The sequence below is a fragment of the Phanerochaete carnosa genome, assembly GCF_000300595.1.
Source record: "Phanerochaete carnosa HHB-10118-sp unplaced genomic scaffold PHACAscaffold_5, whole genome shotgun sequence".
In the NCBI taxonomy this organism is placed as follows: domain Eukaryota; kingdom Fungi; phylum Basidiomycota; class Agaricomycetes; order Polyporales; family Phanerochaetaceae; genus Phanerochaete; species Phanerochaete carnosa.
Window position 1 is genome coordinate 2,720,745 of NW_006767632.1, and position 20,614 is coordinate 2,741,358.

At 54.2% G+C, this 20,614-nt stretch overlaps 5 protein-coding genes across 5 annotated transcripts; 3 read left to right on the forward strand and 2 right to left on the reverse strand.

The window, feature by feature from the left end:
• Positions 1–1,892: 1,892 nt before the first annotated feature.
• On the forward strand, positions 1,893–7,308 carry PHACADRAFT_195897 (uncharacterized protein; the record flags this gene model as incomplete). The annotated part of the gene is made up of 2 exons (XM_007396091.1): positions 1,893–5,590; positions 5,646–7,308. The coding sequence occupies 2 exons, from the start codon at positions 1,893–1,895 to the stop codon at positions 7,306–7,308; spliced, it is 5,361 nt and encodes a 1,786-aa protein (XP_007396153.1).
• Positions 7,309–7,525: 217 nt separating this feature from the next.
• PHACADRAFT_93463 (uncharacterized protein) lies at positions 7,526–9,297 on the reverse strand (the record flags this gene model as incomplete). Its single annotated transcript, XM_007396092.1, has 4 exons — positions 7,526–8,320; positions 8,384–8,636; positions 8,702–9,111; positions 9,175–9,297. 4 exons carry the CDS (start codon positions 9,295–9,297, stop codon positions 7,526–7,528), a joined length of 1,581 nt encoding a protein of 526 aa, XP_007396154.1.
• A 2,104-nt stretch (positions 9,298–11,401) lies between these two features.
• PHACADRAFT_256747 (uncharacterized protein) lies at positions 11,402–13,572 on the forward strand. The gene is made up of 8 exons (XM_007396093.1): positions 11,402–11,656; positions 11,811–12,007; positions 12,063–12,146; positions 12,203–12,551; positions 12,607–12,800; positions 12,852–13,038; positions 13,132–13,297; positions 13,401–13,572. Exons 1-7 carry the CDS (start codon positions 11,617–11,619, stop codon positions 13,263–13,265), a joined length of 1,185 nt encoding a protein of 394 aa, XP_007396155.1. The 5' UTR covers positions 11,402–11,616; the 3' UTR covers positions 13,266–13,297; positions 13,401–13,572.
• A 230-nt stretch (positions 13,573–13,802) lies between these two features.
• Positions 13,803–16,584, forward strand: PHACADRAFT_195900 (uncharacterized protein; the record flags this gene model as incomplete). Its single annotated transcript, XM_007396094.1, has 3 exons — positions 13,803–14,108; positions 14,584–16,383; positions 16,444–16,584. The coding sequence occupies 3 exons, from the start codon at positions 13,803–13,805 to the stop codon at positions 16,582–16,584; spliced, it is 2,247 nt and encodes a 748-aa protein (XP_007396156.1).
• A 1,375-nt stretch (positions 16,585–17,959) lies between these two features.
• Positions 17,960–20,370, reverse strand: PHACADRAFT_256753 (uncharacterized protein). The gene is made up of 6 exons (XM_007396095.1): positions 20,215–20,370; positions 19,600–20,164; positions 19,489–19,545; positions 19,378–19,431; positions 19,253–19,325; positions 17,960–19,191 (listed from the first exon to the last, which is right to left on the reverse strand). The coding sequence occupies exons 2-6, from the start codon at positions 19,807–19,809 to the stop codon at positions 17,972–17,974; spliced, it is 1,614 nt and encodes a 537-aa protein (XP_007396157.1). The 5' UTR covers positions 19,810–20,164; positions 20,215–20,370; the 3' UTR covers positions 17,960–17,971.
• Positions 20,371–20,614: the final 244 nt, after the last annotated feature.

Below are 20,614 nucleotides of genomic sequence, written 5' to 3' on the forward strand. Positions count from 1 at the left end.
TGCCCGGTTGGCGGTGCCATCGGGCAGAGATTGTGAGTACCTCCAGTTTTCTCTGGTGATGTGCAGAAATTGACGTCGAAGCAACAGGCTCTAGCTCTCTGACACCATCCTGAGGTAGGGACGGCCGTGACGCGAAGACCCTAGTCTGCGGCTGTCCTGGCGCAGACCTTTTCGTTGGTCCTCGGGATTAGTACTCGCGCCGTCGAGGAACTAACATGCGCTTTCACGAAACCGAGATTTTGCACGCAGCCTTTTTTTCTCTCTTGTGCGAAAGCTACATGTGCTTCATCTGCCTGTAGTGATCTCTCCCGCCTGCGGCGTGCAATGAGCGCCTAAATGTGCGCGGCTGTCACCGCGCCACGACGTTTAGTCCCGTCCGTTTCCTTCCGCAACCATTTCCTTGTAACCGTGACATACCGTTCTGTGCCGCTATAACGCACCGCGGAGAGACACCAGCGAATACTTACATAATTGCTATGATGATTGAGCATAGCAATCCAAGCCTCGAATCCTTGCTTCAGGGTCCCTTCTCTGAACTGGAGTGCCCATCATTTGCGAACTAACTCATAGGTCAAGCTGCCATGCTTCAGTCATGTGGGACCACACAGTATACGTTGGTAGGATTTACTGCATCCGCGGATGATTAGTATCAAACGTTGAAGTTTTTTGGAGGAACTGGGGAAACGCGTTCTGTAATATTCTCTCCATTTTTGAAAGTTCTGTGCTCATTTCGTTTCAGGAGTTGAAGTTGAAGTCGAAATCGCGGGCACGACAATATTCAAAATACTATACCGATCAGTCTTCTTGTGAAGTCACACCTCATTCAGTGATGGAAGACGACGGACGAAGAAGTTGTCAGATTCCGCCGGTTAGGCTAGGTCTACTAATGGTCGTGGGAAATACATGGTAAGTTTCGTTTCGGGAACAACAGACGTTGTGCCCAGTGAATTGTTGCGAGCTCACGGGTGATAGTGTTATAACGATGTGGAGAAACCCGTTATCTCAGAGACCTTCTCTTCTCTGTTGCCGGCGTTGTCCGCAGGAGCACATCAGAAGCCTGAGTGCAGTCACCCTGTGTTAATAGAAGATCAATGCGTCGATTTCCAACCCGAGTTTTGGTCTCAAGCCGTGGAACGAATTCAGTTTCGTTATAGCTTAAGCTTTCTTCTTTGTTGCTTTATGCATGTCCTTTCCCAGACTAAGCTTCTTTCTTTTGAAGTTGACCATGCTCACACGCTCACGACGTAACTTCGACGCTATGTATGGCACCGGCATGGCGAAACTTGGATATGCGATACAAATCGGCAGAGACGACCTTCACACGTTGCAATTCAACGTCTGTCAGCGGATGCGCTTCCCTCGTACAAGGTTCATGCTCAGCATCTCTACGGAGCCAGTCTGCTCCTGGCGGGGGTATCTCCGTTTAGCAATGCCTACACAGGGAAACTGACCTATTCTTTCTCGCTTATCAATTTCACATTATCCCAGATTCTCAGCCTCTGCTCTCACCGTCTCGCCTGCCATTCGTTCGTAGTACAGAAGATATCGTATAGCGAGTCTTGCGAAAACCATCTGCACGCTATCTACGTGTTTCAGAAGGCATCATAGGACCCGAGGACTCGCCTTGTGACTTCAGGCATAAGACTTCGTGGTGAGTTTTCAAATGCACTCCTCTACAGAAAATCTTACGTCTTCCTTATCCACTTTAGATTCGAGCAAAGCACTTGAGTTCTACAGAAGGTTGGTCCAGTGCGTCGATCTGCAACGTATCGTAGCCCCGCTCAAGAGCTGATTCTTGCAGCCGAATCAGACTGCAAAGCTCGGCATACGCAGGTGCTCAGTTTTCGGTGGAATCGTTGCCTTATATTGACCAGACTTGCTCGCCAGAAGCGATGGGAGTTCTTCAACGAGTCACCACGTGGTGGCTAGGTCTACTCAACCTCTTGGCCGTGAACCAACTCGTGCTACGCCAGCATGGCATCAAAGCTTTCCGCGGTTTCATCTCCAAAGACCCTTCCCCAGACGAGGCTGACGAAAGTATCCGAGTCTCGCGCGAGATCCTTTCCTATGGACCGACAATCGGAATAGATCGGGCTGCCCACCTGACAACTCTCTCATCTGCGCTTCTCACACGCTCAACTGGTACACATGATCCAAAAGACCTTGACGACGCCATCTCTGTAGCACACGAGGCAATATCCCTCTCTCCACCAACAGATCCCAGCCAGCGTCGTGTCGGCCTGCTCCATACCCTTGCCGAGTCTCTCCTCCGTCGGTTCGAGTTCACCGGTCAGTCGACCGATCTGCGGGAGGCCGTGTCCTACCTCAAAAGTGCACTCCTACTTCGTCCCCCTGGTCACACAGAACGCTACCTTTCCGTGCTTTCCCTTGCAAGGGCACTGCATACTCGTTTCTCCCATTCTGGCGAACGCGAAGACTTGAATGACTCCATCGACAGAAGTCGCGAGGCTCTTTCGCTCTTCGATCCCACTCTTCACGACCGGCTCCCCTTGCTAACCACGCTCGTAGCATCGCTGCTCAGCAATTTCTCGCAAACCGGTCAGCAGGCCGAATTGGACCAGTGCATCGAGTACGCCGAAGAAGCCGTCTCGTGCTGTCCACCAGAGTCGCGGGCTCGACCTGCAGCGTTATTCGCCCTCTCGCAATCGCTGTTCTCTCGGTATGAGCAGCGAGGCAAAACTGCCGACCTAGAGGCGGCTATCGAATGCGGGCGAGAATATGCTCGCATCTGCCTTCCGGGAGATCCTGGACGTATTCGCGCGCTGGACACCGTGGCCGCCGAACTCTTGGCGCGTTTCGAGCATGCCGGAAAGATGGAAGATCTGGAAGAGTCGATGACACTGGTCAACGAAGCTCTCGCGCTATGCTCCCCGATGATGCCCATTCGCGCGGCGCTTGTTGACACCCTCGTCGCCGCTCTAGTAGCTCGGTTCACGCAGGAAGGGCGGGAGGAAGATCTGGAGGAGGGCATCAAATATGGCGGCGAAGCCGTTGCGCTTCGCCTGCTAGATCATCCGGACCGACCTCGCTCGTTAAACAACCTTGCTGCCGCGAAGTGGACCCGTTTCCTATTCGCCAGCAAAGAAGAAGACATAGGGGAAAGCATCGCGTCTCTTCGTGAAGCCACCGAACATCTACACTCCGGTTCCATCCTTCGCACGGTAGCTCTCAGCAGACTGGCAGATGCCCTCCTTTTCCGGTTCATGTCGACAAGTGATCGTGATGATCTTGACGAAAGCGTGGCACGGGGGAAGGAGGCACTTTCTGCATGCAGTTCTGACGCGTCAAGCCGTGCGATGATACTTAACAGCCTGGCCTCCTCAATCGGCAATCGCTTTGGATACGCTGGCGACACAGAAGACCTCAAGCTGTCGATAAAGTACTTCCAAGAAGGCCTCGCTTGTTGCGCGACAGATGCACCGATGTACCTCCCCTTGGTCAATGGCTTCGTGACATCCTCCGTTGCCGCTTTCTTCTACTTCAGGCGGCATGATTTGCTACGCCGAAGCGCAGATCTGGGGCAGAAAGCATTGGACCGCTGCTCGCTCAAGAACCTACACCGCCCCGCACTACTAGGTAGCCTTACTCCGTCATTTGTGATCAAATTCATGGATGGCGGACGTCTAGAAGATCTAGAGGAAGCCGTTGCCCACGCAGAAAAAGCTCTGTCCTCATGTCCGCTCAAACTTTTTGCTCGTCCCGCTTTGCTCCTCGGTTTAGCAAGCACTTTAGATGGTCGTTTTAGGCGGAAAGGAGAATTAAACGATCTCGTTCGATGCATCGAGTGTGCCCAGACTGCTCTGTCGCTGTGTTCTCTCGGCCATCTTCTCCGACATGATATCCTGGGCACACTTGGTCAGTCTTTGGGGGCTCGCTTCGTGTACTCTGGAGAGGTGCAAGACCTGAATAAGTCCGTCAAATGCTTCCAAGATGGCCTTGCCCTGTGTCCACCACAGTCCCCTGCTCGCCCTCAGCTCATGTCCGGTTTAGCAAGCGCTTTGAACGCTCAGTCCATCCATACGGGCCAGGCAAACCCTGCGAAGAGTCCCATCGACTACTCTCAACAAGCCCTCGAGTCTTATCCCCATGGACATCCTGCGCGTGCCGACGCACTAGGGAGCTTGGCCTCGTTGTTACGTCAACGCTTTTTGATGACCGGAAACCGACCCGACCTGGAGAAGTCCGTCGAGTACTTTGAAGAGGCTCTATCCTCTTGTACGCTAGAGCCGCCTGAACAAATCGACCTGATGTTAGGATTGACGGCCACTCTCCATCAGCGCTACTCGGCAACACATAACGTGGAGGATCTTCATAAGAGCGTCGAATATGGACATAAATGCTTGTCTCTCTGTCCCTCAGGGCATACTATTCGCCCGGAGGCATTGGCGAACTTGGCGTCGACGCTAGCGGATCGCTACGGCCTACTGGGGAACGCGGAGGATCTGGAGACGTACATCAGCTACTCCAAAGAGGCTCTTGCCTCACAGGAGCAAGTGTCGCCCTGCCTTGCAGCTGATTTGATGTCTGCGCTGGCATCAGGACTCGGGGAGCGATCCGTGGTTCAAGATCGGCGCGGGGACCTGACCAGTAGCATCGACTACAGCTACAAAGCGCTCGAGCTTTGCCCCCCTGGATATACCGGCCGCATATCGGTCCTGGGCACTCTAGTGTCCTCTCTCAATCAGCGATTCATGATTACCGGTCAATTGGAGGACTTAAACAAGGCAGTTGGTTGTCTGCAAGAAATAATCCAGCTAGCACCTGACGCAGCCGAGTCTCCCATTCGTCTCACGGCAATATTGGATCTCGCGAATACCTTAGGCCAACGCTTTCATCGGACTGGTCAGCTGGACGACATCAAGAACAGCATCCAGTACGGCTACGAAGCTCTGGCGCTTTGTCCGGAAGGCGATGCTGGCCGCGCGGCAATTTTGTCATCTCTGTCGACGAGCTTGGGCGAGCGTTTCATCCAGATGGGTCGACTGGAAGACTCGAATAACTGCATGGCTTTTCTCCGCGAAGCCCTTCGTTTATGTCCTCCGGAATCTCTCATGCGTGGTCCCCTGACGACAACTCTGACAGCACACCTCTGCTATCGCTTGAAGAAGACACGAGACCCTGAAGACCTCAAAGAGTGCATGAAGTACGGGCAAGAGGCACTGCGTCTTTGCCCACCGGAGAACTCTTTCCATGCGTACAATGTCTACAACTTCGCTTGGTGTTACCAGTGCAAGTATGCCCAGACTGAAGACCCTGAGGATTTGGACAAAGCTATACTGTACTTCAGGCAGTCCCTATCTGCTCGTCCAGACCAGTCTCCTATTCATTTGGCTCTGGTTAATGACTTGAGCGACGCCCTCCTCATACGGTACAATGTGCGCAAGAAGCCGGAGGACCTCGATGAGACCATCGGTCTCGGGCAAGAGATGCTGTCGACCTATCCTTCGGACCAGGGCCACCCCGAACGCTTGCGCGTATTGTACGATCTTGCGTCGTCTCTGTACGAGAGGTATAAGAACTTGGGAGATAAAGACGACATCTCAAATGCCATTCGATACGCTGAAGAGAGGTATGTAGCCGTTCTTTGAGTACAAGTCGAAGAGATGCTTATGCTCTCGAATCAGCGCTCTTTCCGAACCCGTTCTCAGCCATATACAGCAGCTTCGGTCTGCGATGCTCTGGGCGCAGCTGGCTCATATCGACAATCACCCTCAGGCATTCAAGGCTTACCGCACCTGCTTCGAGCTGTCGGAGCGGAACCTCGTGATCGCGCCTACGCTTGAAATGCAGCACGAAGTGGCACAGGTACAAGGGTCTGTGCCTCTGGACGCTGCGGCATATGCAATCGGGCAGGGAAATTTACGACTCGCGGTGGAGATGTTAGAGCAGGGTAGGGCTCTCCTCTGGTCTCAGGTTCGCCGTCTGCGCACGTCCCTTGACCAGCTCGGCGATGACAAGGACTCAGCATCTCTGCGAGATGCTTTCCTGGAGAAGAGTCACGCACTAGAGGCGATCAGTACCTCCTCAAACCCTTTCATATATGCCTCAGACGTCGAGAAAACGAATGATCGATATGGATCTATGCTGGAAAAGAAACGCCGTCTGTCTGCGGAACTGAAAGAGGTCGTCGAGCAGATCCGCAAAAGGTTCCCAGACTTTCTCGGGTTACCCTCCTACGACAAGCTCAAGACGGTCTCTGCTGAGGGTCCGGTCGTCATCGTCAACCATAGCAAGTACCGCTCGGATGCTATCATTCTTGGTCCTGCCGAGAACCTCAGCCACGTCCGACTTTCCGATACCTTCTACGAGCAGGCCATCGTACTGTCGGACAGGCTACTTAACGCGCGTCAGGCCTTGAAACGCTCCGCCCAGAAGGAATACGATCAGGCCCTGCGCCTCACGCTCAAGGTCCTCGGCGAGCTTCTCGTAGGCCCCGTCGTGGAAAAGCTGAGAGACCTCGGAGTCAAGGAAGGGTCTCGGATCTGGTGGTGCCCGACCTCCGTGGTGTCTGCGTTACCGCTGCATGCCGCAGGCCCGCTGAAGCTGCCAGAGCCGAAATCAGCGAAAACCAAGGCGTACCTCCCGGACCTATACATCCCTTCCTACACCCCAACCCTCACTGCACTTATCGAAGCCCGCGCGGCGCCGGCTAATGGCCACGGACCAACAGAGCGCGGAGGCCTTCTTGGGGTCGCCATGCTGGACAAGTCGCTGAAGGCGGTCGGCGAGGAAGTGAAGGTGCTTCGCACAAGCTTCGCGGACGACAAGCTCACACTCGCTATTGGAAATGGATGTAATCGCGAGGCGGTGGTCGATGGCCTTGCACAGCGGCCCTGGATACATTTCGCGTGCCATGGGACGCTGAAGGCAGGCGAGCCTTTCAACTCGGCGTTCATACTGTCTGAAAGCGACCGACTAACGCTGCTCGACATCGTTAAGGCTGGTCTGCACAACGCCGAGCTGGCGGTTTTGTCGGCATGTCATACTGCAGAGCAGACGCAGGGCAGCGCTACGGAGGAGGTTCTCCACCTGGCGGCTGCGATGCAGTTCTCCGGCTTCCGAAGCGTGGTGGGGACGATGTGGCAGGTGGAGGACGACGATGGACCAACGTTCGCGAAAGACTTCTACCACGAGATTTTTGCAGATCAGAACGAGGACAACTCATCCCTTGCGGCTGAATTTGGATTCAAGAAGGCTGCACGAGCGTATTGCTCCGCAACGAAGGAGATGCGTCGGAACAAGATAAATCTGGAGAGATGGGTTAATTTCGTACATATTGGGGCATAGGTATGTCTAGCACTCCGAAAATAAGTACGCTTGTCTGACAAGGATCCAGCTTGTTTCTCTTTCTGTGATTGTATTTGAAGAACGGGGGGCCGATGGAGGACACATGTAAGACAAGCTTTCGCTAGGATAAAACGATTCAGAAAGAGTAGAAATCGAAGCCGCTAAAAAGTGAAACGGAATATAAGTTATGGATAACATGTTGAATGAAGGCTGATACTCACTTCGCGGGGAAACCGTGCTCTGAAAATGGGATAACGATGATGCCGTCCTGCATGAGTATGACCTGGTCGTTACGAGTGATAGGGATATCTGATATAGTCGCCCGATATGGCGCGGCAGTTGTGGTGACCTGCGCCCACGGTCCAACGTTGCTCGAGGGCTCCCACACCACTTCGGCCCCTTCCACCGTGGCGCTGTGTCGCAATGCTGTTGTGGAGGCAAAGTCGTAGAGGACAAGACGCTGGTGTTCTCTCTGGCTCACACGGACTCGTGAACCAACAACGTAAAGCGATCCTGATATCTGGCCAAACCGGTCGATGGGCAGCTCAAAGAGTCTCGACTCGCGGCCCCAGCTGTCCCAAGACACTGAAGTTGATTGTCCTGTCCGGAGAGCCGGGTCTTCGAGTCGAGACCTGAGTACATGCGATGGTATGATCAGGTTGAAGATACGAAAGTCTTCGTCATGGTATACGCCCATATCTATCAGAATGATAGGATCCGTCCTCGTAGGTCGAAAGATGCCGGCGTCTGCTGTAAATGAAAAGCGAGGGCTGGAGCAGATATTGAGGAAGTCAAAGATGGTGTCGGAGGCCAGAGAGGGAAGTGCGAGGACCAGTTTGGCGTTCTGATACATGAAATCCTGGAAACTTGTTCGGGACCTTGGCGCGGTGGTGTGATTTATGACTGCGATGCAAGGTGCGTCTGTTCCAGCGGCTCCGCATAAGATATGTTCTTCATCCAAGAAGCCGAGGTCATGCAATATGACCCGGTGCTCTGGTTGCGAATACACTTCCTGTGAACGACGAGTATTTTTTAAAACCGGCTAAGAAAATAATAGCGGAAAATGTCAACTCACTAATAAGGTCTCCTGCGTTTTCCAATTAAAAACGAAAAGTTCGCGATGCGCTTCCTCATCTTGCACTCTGTGCAAGATCAGAAGACTCATCACTTCGCCGTAGAGACGTACGTTGAAATCCCAATCTTCGAGCTGTGCCTCGAAGATGAAATTATGTGCTGTCAGAGACAGCGTGGACGGGCCTTCGCCCTGATATGGCATCCCGGTTCTACATGAGAAGAAGCATAGATCCACAGTGGGCGTGCCATCACGGCTGCAAGAAGCTCAACGTCAACACTTCTGACGCCAGAGTTGAGGGATCAGTTTGATATCGCTTACATTTGGAGAATAGCAAGTACGTCTTGTGTGACGTCAAATGTCCATGCTTCCGGTTTAACCAGCTCGGGGAGGCCGCGGACCATCCAGCGCTCAGCTTGTACACGCCGCAGCTCTGAGCATTGGCGGATGAACTGAAAGGCACCTGGCTCGCCGAGACAAGCATCACCGAGCACCGTATAGTGTACACATAATGCTGAGTCCACCATCTGGCGTGTTCTGAATGGTATGACAATTTTCTCAGACCAATGAAGTCTGCTCCAGGATTTTCGCCATCGTCGTACGCTCTGCTGGCGGTCTAACAGATCTATGGAACGACCCGAAGAGGTATCGGAGACGTCTGCTAGAAAGCACTCAATTCTGTACTGCAGAGCGGGCGATGCCCTGATAATATCTTTGAGTGCACGGGAAACCTAGAGTGACAGACACACAACCATTTGAGCCGCTGCTGGCTGATAAAGGGAAGTGCGGCTTACCGCCTGCGCGCGAACGATAGTCACAGCATCGGAAGACAGCAAGATAGTCTCCACGAGTTCCAGAGGGAGCCGTTGCAGAGTGCCAAGGGAATCGACATGCCAGTGCGTGGACCCGCCTGACATGGCGCCGTTAGGTTGAATGCCGTCAAGTTCAATTTTTAGTTGACGCGGGGGATAATGGGCGAAGTGCTCAGGAGGCACAGCATAAGACATGATGGTAACGACAGAGAAACAAGCAAAGATTGGCAGAAGCTGCAAAGCTTGTCCACCCTAGGCTCGAGCGGGCTCCGAGTTTGAGCCTGATCATGAAGTTGCCATGAACGCGCGCTTAAAGACGGACCCCGAAAACCGTCGAACGTGTCCCAGTAGCGTTCACCCCGCCACGATTAATCACACGCACTACTGATGGTGAGCTTAACGATTAGGACATATAGCCAAACTTTCAAAATCGATGTGATACTTAGTATCTACCTACTCGTAGCTGTAGGTGGATAGAAAGCATGTAAACGCACGGCTCTTTCCCACCCTGGACGCTCAAGCATAGGCTTCTCAGTCCGGGAACCTATACGCAATTTCGATGAGAGCTTTCAGGGGCTAAGAGACGCAATATATCTCCTGTGCGTATTTAAAACATAGATTTCGAGGAACTTCCGACGCTGTCGACCGTTATTGCAGTATGGCTCGATCTCGCATGTACTACTACAGCTTCATCCGCCAATGTGCGACATGTAGTCCAAAGTCACGCAACAGTAGAACGACTTAGTAGTCGCTATGCATTACCGACGTAGAGAATACATCCATCAGTCCATGAACCGTATCGCACAAGCAAAGGTTACGCTGCGACATGCCGACCGGCAGTATTATTAAGGTACCGGAGACAGAACATGAATGCACGTACGTCGTACGCAGGCGCAGAACTACAGTTCTGAAATAGCTGGGAGCCGATAGGATGCTACCAGAAGTATGGAAGGCGAACGTGAGAAACGATTCGGGAGTCGGGAGTTGTGCGTGTACGAGGAGAACAGCCGCTTCTAGGCTTCGAGCGGATCCCTGCAGACTCCAAAATTGCGAACATACCATACCATCGCTACGCCCAGAAAAGATAGTTCTGTGAGACAGAATGAGACACCGCAGTCGAACAATACGGGAGAGCGGTGTATTAATGCAAACGGAATGATGCGAAGGGTCTTGAATATGCCAGACTGAATAAGTGCAATGCACACGCAGGAGTCGGACAGAGCGATACGGCGCAGTGCCGCGGTGGTCGTTCGAGAAGTCACCATCCCCTCGGCTGCAGCTGACCGTGTTCGGACCCGCCGCGAAGCCTTGCTCGGGGCGCAAGATCCGATGCACGGTTGGGCATGCGTGCGATATCTGCTCAGTCGGCAGCCACAGTCAAAGACGGAGACAGTAACGGCCCAGGGATGGAGGCCCCGGTGATGATGTATGTCTACCGGTTTGTTGCCCGAGCATGGCCGTTTGAGGTTCATGCGCAACGGGACAGGAGTGAGGTGCTGGTCCTCTGGAACCTTTTGCACCACTTCGCGAGAGCTTTATCAAAGCTAGACCATAAAAGGCCTCCCGGAACACTCCAGAATATGTGTCCCAGTGCGTGGTCGTGTCAGGCGGTACAGGAACGGCTATCTCGTGGGCATATCCAGGAGATACCCAGGGTACGACGAGCCTCCCTGAGACCCTGCCATCGTCGGGTGGTACAGGGTAGCCACGTCGCATTACTGTGCATCGTTGACAGTCAATGTAGGGTGGCGAAAGGAGGGCAAAAGGGGGGTGCTGGCAGGTAATTCAGTGGGAAAAGCCGTGCACCGCCAACGGGCGTCCGCGGTCAACGGTCAACCCTGGCGTAGATTGCAGAGCTAGTACAGTTCGAGCGGCCAACGTCTCTGTCAATGAAGGCCGTGTCTGCGATGTCAGCGAGCAGGAAAGCAGGGATGCACTGGTTTGAAGGTCTCTGGAAAGGTCATGCGCGCCGGCGCTCATGCATATTACCAAATAGAGTATGGTGTCCCTCCACCGACACCGCCTGCGCCGCGGGTGGTGCTCATAACAGATAATTTCTGCGAAAAAATAAGGCCCTTGAAAGTAGAGGTGGCAACGGACAACAAAGAGTAAGCGAGGGCGAGTGCGTAATGCTGCATTTTAGGACGGAACTTGGCGGCGGTGCCAGTGTTTGGCCGCTGTTTTGCGAATGTGATCACCAGACCCCGCTCTTTCCCCTTCCACCTCCTCGTTCTCCAAGCTCCTCTCCTCAGCGTCCTCCAGGTGTCGTCTTCTGCCACGAAACGCTAAGGAGCGCGCCCGCTTGCAGACTACTCGACACTGTGAACGAATTCCGAGTCTTAATTGCCTCACCACGCTCATATACAGCCCCCGCGTCGCCATCCCAGTCCGCCCCCATAACATCTTCCACGTTCCTACTCCCAAATGGCAACTCACGGTCCCATAAATGGCGTGAAGATCTCCCGTAAGTGTTCTTTCGGTTTGGCTCCGAACTGTTGACCGTCCCCGATTCCAAATCTGGTCGGTCTCCTCCACCCAGAGCTCCCTCTGCCACCTCTCCCCGCATTTGCCCATGTCCCAACGCAATAAGCACCACGCTGACCCTCTCCCACTGTTAGCCGTCGATGATCCCCGGAAGGTCGTCAAGGTCGTCGCCTCAGACGGCAAGACTGGCGAGCAGAAGGACCTCTCCTATACCAATTGCAAAGTCATAGGAAATGGTTCTTTCGGTATCGTCTTCCAAGCACGACTCCTCGACGAGCCCGGCAACACAGACATTGCAATCAAGAAGGTCCTGCAGGACAAGCGGTTTAAGGTGTGTCCCCCGTTCGATCGCCAGAGATCGTCCATCCTCATCGTACCCACGACAGAACCGCGAGCTCCAAATCATGCGTCTTGTTTCCCACCCGAATGTAGTCGATTTGAAAGCTTTCTTTTATTCGAATGGGGACAAGGTTAGTCATGTTGTTCACGAGGTCGCGTTGCGGGTATTTACGTCGCTCCGACAAAGAAAGACGAAGTGTACCTCAACCTTGTGCTCGAGTATGTCCCCGAGACTGTGTACCGAGCGAGCCGTCACTACGCGAAGCTCAAGCAGCCGATGCCTATGCTTCAAATCAAGTTGTACATGTACCAGCTGCTGCGCTCGCTCATGTACATCCACTCTGTCGGCATCTGTCACCGTGACATCAAGCCTCAGAACTTGCTCCTGAACCCATCAACTGGCGTGCTCAAGCTGTGCGATTTTGGTTCAGCGAAGATCCTCGTCGCCGGCGAACCCAACGTCAGCTACATCTGCTCGCGGTACTACCGCGCGCCTGAGCTCATCTTCGGCGCGACTAATTACACCACTAACATCGGTATGCCACTGCTGCTGTCCATTACGGCGCGTTTTGTTGACAGAGTCTCTTACAGACATTTGGTCGACTGGTTGTGTGATGGCAGAGCTGATGTTGGGTCAGCCCCTGTTCCCGGGTGAGAGTGGCATCGATCAGCTGGTCGAGATCATCAAGGTGCTTGGTACGCCGTCGCGTGAGCAGATCAAGACCATGAACCCGAACTACATGGAACACAAGTTCCCTCAGATCAAGCCCCACCCCTTCTCCAAGGTACGTACTATCAGTCTTTCGCGCTTGGAGCGTGTTCTGACCTGATGGCAGGTCTTCCGCCCGCGCACAGCGCCGGAAGCAATCGACCTCGTCTCGAAGCTGCTCGAGTACACCCCAGATGCGCGTCTGAGCGCAGTCGAGGCCATGTGTCACCCGTTCTTCGACGAGCTTCGCCAGGAGGGCGCGAAGATGCCCAACGGGAAGGAGTTCCCTGCGCTCTTTAACTTCACACGGGAGGGTACGTGCTCGAGCGCTTTGCGCCTTTCATGTCGTGGCATTGCACATCGCTGACGTTTTATCTCCGCGCTTTGCATCGCGCTGCGTCCCACAGAGCTGTCGGTCCGCCCTGATCTCATCAGGACGCTGGTGCCACCACACTGCGAGGCGGAGCTGGCCTCTCGCCAAATCTTCTTGGACAACTTCCAACCGATACCACTGGAGCAGATGCGGATTACTCTGGACTAATCTCCGCACAGCGCGGATGAGGATGAGGATGAGTGAGAGGAATTATTTGCTGCTTTCTGCCTCTATTATTGATCGTGATGCGTTTTCCTTTGTCCGGCCTCGTCCTCACTCACTGCTGCTGTACTCTGCTCTCAGGTCCGTGGTAGTGCGCCCATGTACTGAGCCTAGGTACCGCCGGATGGCCCATCCTTGTACCAGCATGATGTTGCGCCACATTGTATACATGCCGTCGATGCACGTATGATGATTGCACCTGTAGCTTGCAGCCATGTTGTCATAATTACCACGAATACAAAGATACGAACTGCACTCTGTCCTTTCCTGAGTGAGGGAAAGGTTGCGCTTAGCTTAAGCTTAAATGACGCGCACGTGATATTGCTGACATAACGAAGACGTGATCTCTCGCAGCGGTAGCGTGACTTTCGCAATCGGAATTGCGCACCTGCAGACGGACACCAAAATATCTTAAACATGCATCGCAGGCGGACGTCTCCGCCGTCCTTCTCTTCCTCTTCCTACTCACACTCAGCGAGGGCGATGGCCTCCACGTCGTCCTCACCCCTCTCCTCGTCAAACGGCTACGTTTGCGACACCATACCCGCCCCCAAGCTGGCCAAAGCACCTGCATCCCGTTCCCCCAGCCCCAGCCCGCCCTCAACACCCCCCATTGCCGCCTTCGAAGCACCGATACTCGCATCCGAATCGCTGGACTCGAATCGCAAGGTCGAACAGATCCACCATGTCCCGGCATACTCTTCGCAGCTCACTGCGCCTCCTGGACGGAAGTTGTGCGTGCGCCATCAGAGGATGGCCGACGAGGGGACGAATCTGAAGCTTCAGCAGGTGAGCCATCGTCTTTCCTGTCTCTCGTGGAGTCCCCCGCCGTGCTTTGGCCGTCGTCGTCGTCGTCGTATCTTCCCGAGCTGCTCCATCTGGCATCTACCGGGACCCGCTACAGGTCTCGGGTTCTGCACATGCTGCGTTTGGGCCCACACTAGGAGATCTCGTTGCATCGCATAGAGTGCCAGCGAGCCCGGGGTCTCTCTAGAGCACCTCGAGTAACGGGAGGTCCCGCTTCGCGCGCACGCGACTGGGAGAAGCACGCGCCACTATAATCATCGTGTGTCTCTGGGATCATATTCATCATATTCGGGCTCTGTTGCGTTGAATGCGCAAATTGAAGATCTTTGACATGCTCAACGTGGCCATCGTCGATAACAGCGACGGTCGCGGCCCTGTCCCCGCAGATAGAGCGAGGCTCCGCGCACGATTCTGGATGCAATTTTCTCGCACGTATTGACCCGCCCTGTTCTTCTAGGCCCTCGATGCACTCCCCGTAGAGGAGCGCAGTGCGGTGAACGCTATATGGTCCAATTTCTCTTCATCTCCACACCCTCGACGTGCTTTGATCCTCCATGGGCTCCTGACCATGTGCTGCTTCTCGCAACTGTCACTCTTAAGCGAGCAGTTGGCACATCTCATCCGTATCGATCCTTTCACCGTTCTCCCGAGCGAAGTTTCGCTCAAGATCCTCGGCTATCTCGACGCACAGTCCCTGTGCCGCGCCGCTCAGGTGAGCAGACGGTGGAAGGCACTCGCCGACGATGACATCCTCTGGCGGGGTATCTGCGAACAGCACATCGGGCAAAAGTGTCTTAAATGCGGTTGGGGTCTGCCTATTCTGGAGAAGCGTCGGTTTCACCACATTCCCTCCCCCATGGCCAGTCCCTCTCCACTTCCCATGGCTGAGCCGAAGCGCAAACGTGAAGTCGATGTATCGCAGCCGGAGCATCCATCACTCAAACGTCAAAGGTCGGAAGGCCTAGAAGGCATATCAAATGTCTCAACCCCAATATTTGCTCCGTCATCCTTACATCGCGACATCGATGCGGCACTGTCGCCGGCTCACAACCCCCTCTTAGCACCCAATGAGCCACCGCCTTGCAGTACCGTCACGCGACCGTGGAAGGATGTCTATTGCGAACGACTTACGATAGAGCGTAACTGGCGTCGCGGTCGATGTACAGTTCGTACGCTATCAGGGCATACCGATGGCGTGATGTGCCTCCAATTCAGCGAAACCCTCTCTCATCCCGCGTTTCCTATCGTTATCACTGGCTCGTACGACCGCACTGCTCGTGTCTGGAATTTGGAGACTGGACGCGAGATCCACTGTCTCACAGGGCACACTCGCGCAGTCCGTGCGCTTCAATTCGACGAAGCCAAGCTCATCACTGGCAGTATGGACAACACGATGCGAGTATGGGACTGGCGCACCGGCAAGTGCCTCCGCGTCCTCGAAGGTCACACCGAAGGCGTCGTCTGTCTCAACTTTGACTCCAACGTCCTCGCAAGTGGTAGCGTCGACACCACCGTCAAAGTGTGGAACTTCCGAACTGGCGAATGTTTCACACTTCGCGGACATCGCGACTGGGTCAACTCTGTCCAGCTCTGGGACTCCAACGACAAATCGTTCGGCTCGTGTTCGCCCGTCCAGAGTCCCGCGGCCTTTGACGGAGCCGTCTCCGCTCCGAAGGGCGAGTATTCTAAACCTTGCATCGATCCTGGCAAGATGCTCTTTTCTGCTTCGGACGACGGCACTATCCGCCTGTGGGACCTCGCAAAGCGAGCGTGCCTCCGTCAGTTCACAGGGCACGTGGGCCAGGTGCAGAGCCTCAAGCTTCTCATGGTTGACGAGGCGTGCGAAGATTCGACACCGGAGCCGCCGCAGGAACAGCCCGAGGCGGGCGGCATCTCCAAGCCGCGCGAGACGCATTCAGCGACGCGCATTGCACACACGCAGCCGTTTGGGCCCCGTCTGGGTGGCGAGGCGGTGGCGACGTCGCGCGTGATCATTCACGATCACGAGCACGCCGAGGACGCGAAGGGCCGGGACAAGGCCGTCGCAGCGTCCGCGGCAAACGAGCAGCGCGCCGTGTCCGTGACGAGCCGCGCGAAACCCGTGCTCCTCTCGGGCAGCCTCGACAACACGATCAAGGTGTGGGACCTCGACACTGGCAAGGCGACGCAGACGCTCTTTGGGCACATCGAGGGGGTGTGGGCTGTCGCAAGCGACAAGCTGCGGCTTGTGAGCGGCAGCCACGACAGAACCATCAAGGTAAGCTTGTTGTCGTGTTCTTGTGTCGTCGGAGTGGGTTGTTAATGCCGTCATCCCCAGGTGTGGGTGCGCGAAGAGGGGCGGTGCACGGCGACGCTCGTTGGCCACCGGGGTGCTGTGACCTGTGTGGCGCTCGGCGAGGATAAGATTGTGTCCGGCTCGGACGATGGCGATGTCAGGATCTGGAGTTTTAGTGGATGAATGATGTGAACTAATTGCGTGCTCGTTCCACTCGTGTAGATCTGGCAGACTAAATACCTTTTCTTATTACTAGAGTTATTGCGTACATCAGCAACGGTCTTCTTATTCATATAGCACACAGCATCTTCAGCAATTACCACGAACTTTCTGGCCCCGATGTGCAGATGATCACGTGACGTGCCTGGCCTCAGTGTGAGCAATGTTGGCTCGCGACACTGTCCTTGGCATGGGACCTTAAGTTGCCATAGCGCGCAGTAAGCACACCATTTATCCGTGAATTGGCGTGCGTGGTGCTAATATCTGCTATCGGTTACTCGTATGGTGATATATCGTCCTCAATCTGGGGAGGGAGAGCCCGCGGCCGCGATTACCTGAAATCAACACCGTAATGCTGATCAAACACGTCGTCTTCGAATGAGCTGAGTCGTCCATTGCCCGCTGAGCGCGGGCGCAAGCCTTGCGGCGCGGTGATCACCGATCCATCATGCTGATAGTTACGTTGGGACCTCGATACACACCGCTCCCCTCAACATTCGGAACATCTCACTTCACACATCTTTGAAGACGAATGCTGTGGCACAGGCCGCTCTACACACTGCTAGTAGACAGAAGAGCGTCGCCGGTCTCGCGATGCCAGCGGGGGCACCATCCAAGGCAAAAAGACACCATGCTTGTCAAGATCACCAGCGGAGCTTCAAGCCTTTCGGGCAAGTCGCTAGAAGAATTTCTGATATCTATCCGGCAGCATCACTCTCCTTCAATGCTACGGTTTTTCAACGAGTATTGTGTCATTATCAACGGTCATTACGTACGTCAATTTTATAGCGCATGACTCTCGGTACATTTACAAATTGTTCTAAACTAATTTTTTTTAAATACTCATTATAAGATACGCATTCATCTCTATATGAAGCCTTCATCGACAATGGACTTTTTAATCAACGTTTCAGCGTTCGCGTGGCGGGGCCTAGTAAAGCTGACTTTAAATGACAAAGGTAGCTAGCGTTGAGCGCTTGAGCGCTGAGCCTTTGCTCAACAATGGACCACTAACCCTGGATGTGCGGACCACGCACCGAATCGCCCCGGACATGTATTCTCAATTTCTACGAACTCCTTGGCAAAATGACGGCCAGGTCACATTCGCCTACCATACTCGAAGAATGCCTCGTTAGAATCCGGGGCGTCATCGTCTAGCTTGCCTTCAGAGGCCAGGAAGCGCTCGAGAACGATGAGTGCTTCTGAGTTAGGATATGTCCTCTCGTTGTGGGGGTGGCCCAGCCGAAAACGGACATTGTGAAGATTGGCTGACGCGAATCATCTGCTAATGATCAATTATCAAGTTACCAAGAATTCCTGACAAGTAGAGGGCCCGTGGGAAAGTAGTACACTATCGCATTCGCATTACATCCTGAATGTTACACAGATGAGGAGGTCCGTTAAAGAAATTCACAAGGAGAGTTTGATTGTCAGGCAGAAACCGTGCCTGCAGTTCTGCCATGTTATCTCTGAACCTCTCGAATTTCGCAAGAAATGACCCAGACTTCGCGTCATAGACGTTGGGACATCCGCTATCATCGCCGAAGACAACGTAATCTCCGCCTGGGGAGTAGGCCGCAAATTTCACCGTGTATGATAACTTGAAGTTTCGACGTAGCCGGCCTGTGCGGGAGTCGTAGACGATAGCCATCTCGTCGGCTACACAAGCCACGAGCACCTCGGTGCCGTCTGGAGAGAACACTACAGGGCATGATAGCGTTCTCGGGTGATTGACAACGAGAAGCTCTTCGCCAGTTACCGCGCACCAAACTTTCATTTGTCCCTCGTGCGAGATGGTGGCTATGCGGTCTCCTTGCCGAGAAAATGACCAGTCGAGGTCCCCTGCGCCTTCATGCTGCAACGTAGCGATGTTTGCATAGGTTCGAGCATCGTAGATGAGACAGGAGCGTTCAGATGCGATGTGGAGGCGTGAGTCATCAGGGGAGAAGGCGAGCTCGTGAGCGCACGAGTTCAGCCTGAGAGTATGTAAGCGTGCTCCGGTCGAGATATCCCATACCCCCACGGAGTTGTCCTTGTAACTAGTGGCCAAGAGCGAGCCGTGAGGAGCGTATGCAATCGCTCTCACCGTCGAATCATGCGCTTTTAGACGTAGAAGTGCACGACCGCTTCTTATATCCCAGATGACTACCGTCCCGTTGATGCAACCAGAAGCGAGAGTGTCGTGGTTGGGGGAGAATGCAAGGGAACGAACGCAATTCTTGTGGCCCTGATCATCATGTAGGCGCTGGAGCAGTAGGCCATCAGATAGCCGCCAAAGCAGTACATCGCTCCTAAAGAACGACAGCGCTAGCAGCTTGCTATCGGACGACCAGGCAAAGCAAGCGAAGCTACGGAGCAAGTCTTGAGAATCGGCGAGGATGAGCTGCTGCGATTTCAAAGGCCGAGCCTCCGCTTCCGGAGGGCTGATAAAGACGTGTCCGTGTTCCAAGCGACCAGCATGGGCGAGGGTGAGATTCGGCCATTCCTCCACGTCGAGACGTGTAATGGTGGGACACGTAAAGGAGCGGTCTCGCTCATGGGATATCACATATTCCGTGCACAGCCATCCAACTGCATCAAGAATTTGTCATATTTTAGACACCGCTACTGTGCGAGAAGATTCGGAACGCACCTCTGCCATTAACTTCTACTGGTGGTTGTACTTGACAAAGATAGCTTGCGAAATCAACCACCCGGTTATCGCCCTGGGCAGAAATCAGTATTCATACTCGTATCGGATACTCCTTGTATACATACCACAATGCTCTCGACATCATCGTCGCTGGCAACGACAATTTCGGCGTGTGAGGTCTGCAGTTCAGAGTACATCCGCTTAGCGTGATAGCTAAAGCTGCCGAAAGGACTCACCTCCAGCATATACTCAAGAAGAATATCCAGTGGATCGGGACCATCTGGACCTTCTCCCTGCTACTTCATCAGTTCGAGTGCTTGTGAATCACCGCAAGCCTATATTTTCACCTCGCCTGAAAGACTGTGACCATCCGCAATCACGTCGAGCTCCTCGTCCATAATCCCGTGGCCATCCGTCATCGCGACGATTGTCCGCGACAGAGTCGCTAAACGCTCTCGCAATTTGTGGCGCTTCAGGAAGACGCACTGGTCTCTCCTTATCTTTGCCAAGGAGGGACCGGACGGGATCGCCGAGTAGTTCCGACCCTGCCGATGCATCCTTAAACCTGTTGCAGAGCTTGTGTGCGACTGGCTCGCGCCGATACCTCCGGCGTCACTGACTGGGTTATTGAAGTCCGTGCTTGTGCTACCGAAGGCGGCTACCGCCCAATCCGCCTCGGTCTTGACCCAACCGCCAACTACGACGAGGTTCTTACGCTCGACTTTTAGGCCTAATTCTCTTGTGGCATACGCGTACCATTCGTCGTAGTGTCGGACGATGTACTCCTTGAGAAAGGTGCTTTCGAATATTGTTTCGATGTGAGCTTCGCTCTTCAGCGCCAAAACTGCACCTTGTGCCGCGTGGCACATGTAGCTTGTACTGAGAGTCGCTGACGCGTCTGTATAAGGCGTTCTGTAGACTGTCAGTGGGAAAGTGTATCTTGGATGAGCCGATCCGCTCACAGGTCTGCCGAAGTATGCGTTTCATTGCTCTCAACCTCAGGGCTACAGTAATGATTGGGAGCAAGCGGACGATGCCTGCGGTCAATCTCGAGTACGCTCTGCGGCAGGGGCTCCGTGATCTTGAACGATGGATCCCAGAATGTGACCTTCTTCTCGGGCGCAGAGGTGTCTATGTTGAGTAGCCTGATAAACGCGCCCTGGTGTATAAAGCCTACATCGCCAATCTGTGGTTCCCCCGTGTCATGCGGCTCTGGATGCCAGAGGGCATAGCCTTGGTTAAAGATCGAAAGACTGCACGAGTATATCGTATCCGGAGCAGACGACGGGCGATGCAGGCAGAACATGGCCGCTGAGAGCGGGGGGGTGGGGGGGGGGGGGGGGGTGGGTGGTGACGAGTGGT

What these genes read in the sequence shown, in the direction of transcription:
- PHACADRAFT_256747 (XM_007396093.1), top strand. Translation starts at nt 11,617, where the DNA reads ATGGCAACTCACGGTCCCATAAATGGCGTGAAGATCTCCC. An exon ending in TGCAGGACAAGCGGTTTAAG is followed by an intron (nt 12,008 to 12,062) that starts GTGTGTCCCCCG and finishes TACCCACGACAG; the next exon opens with AACCGCGAGCTCCAAATCAT. An exon ending in AGCCCCACCCCTTCTCCAAG is followed by an intron (nt 12,801 to 12,851) that starts GTACGTACTATC and finishes ACCTGATGGCAG; the next exon opens with GTCTTCCGCCCGCGCACAGC.
- PHACADRAFT_256753 (XM_007396095.1), bottom strand. Translation starts at nt 19,809, where the DNA reads ATGCATCGGCAGGGTCGGAACTACTCGGCGATCCCGTCCGGTCCCTCC. An exon ending in GTCACAGTCTTTCAGGCGAG is followed by an intron (nt 19,546 to 19,599) that starts GTGAAAATATAG and finishes ATGAAGTAGCAG; the next exon opens with GGAGAAGGTCCAGATGGTCC. An exon ending in TTCTTGAGTATATGCTGGAG is followed by an intron (nt 19,432 to 19,488) that starts GTGAGTCCTTTC and finishes TCTGAACTGCAG; the next exon opens with ACCTCACACGCCGAAATTGT.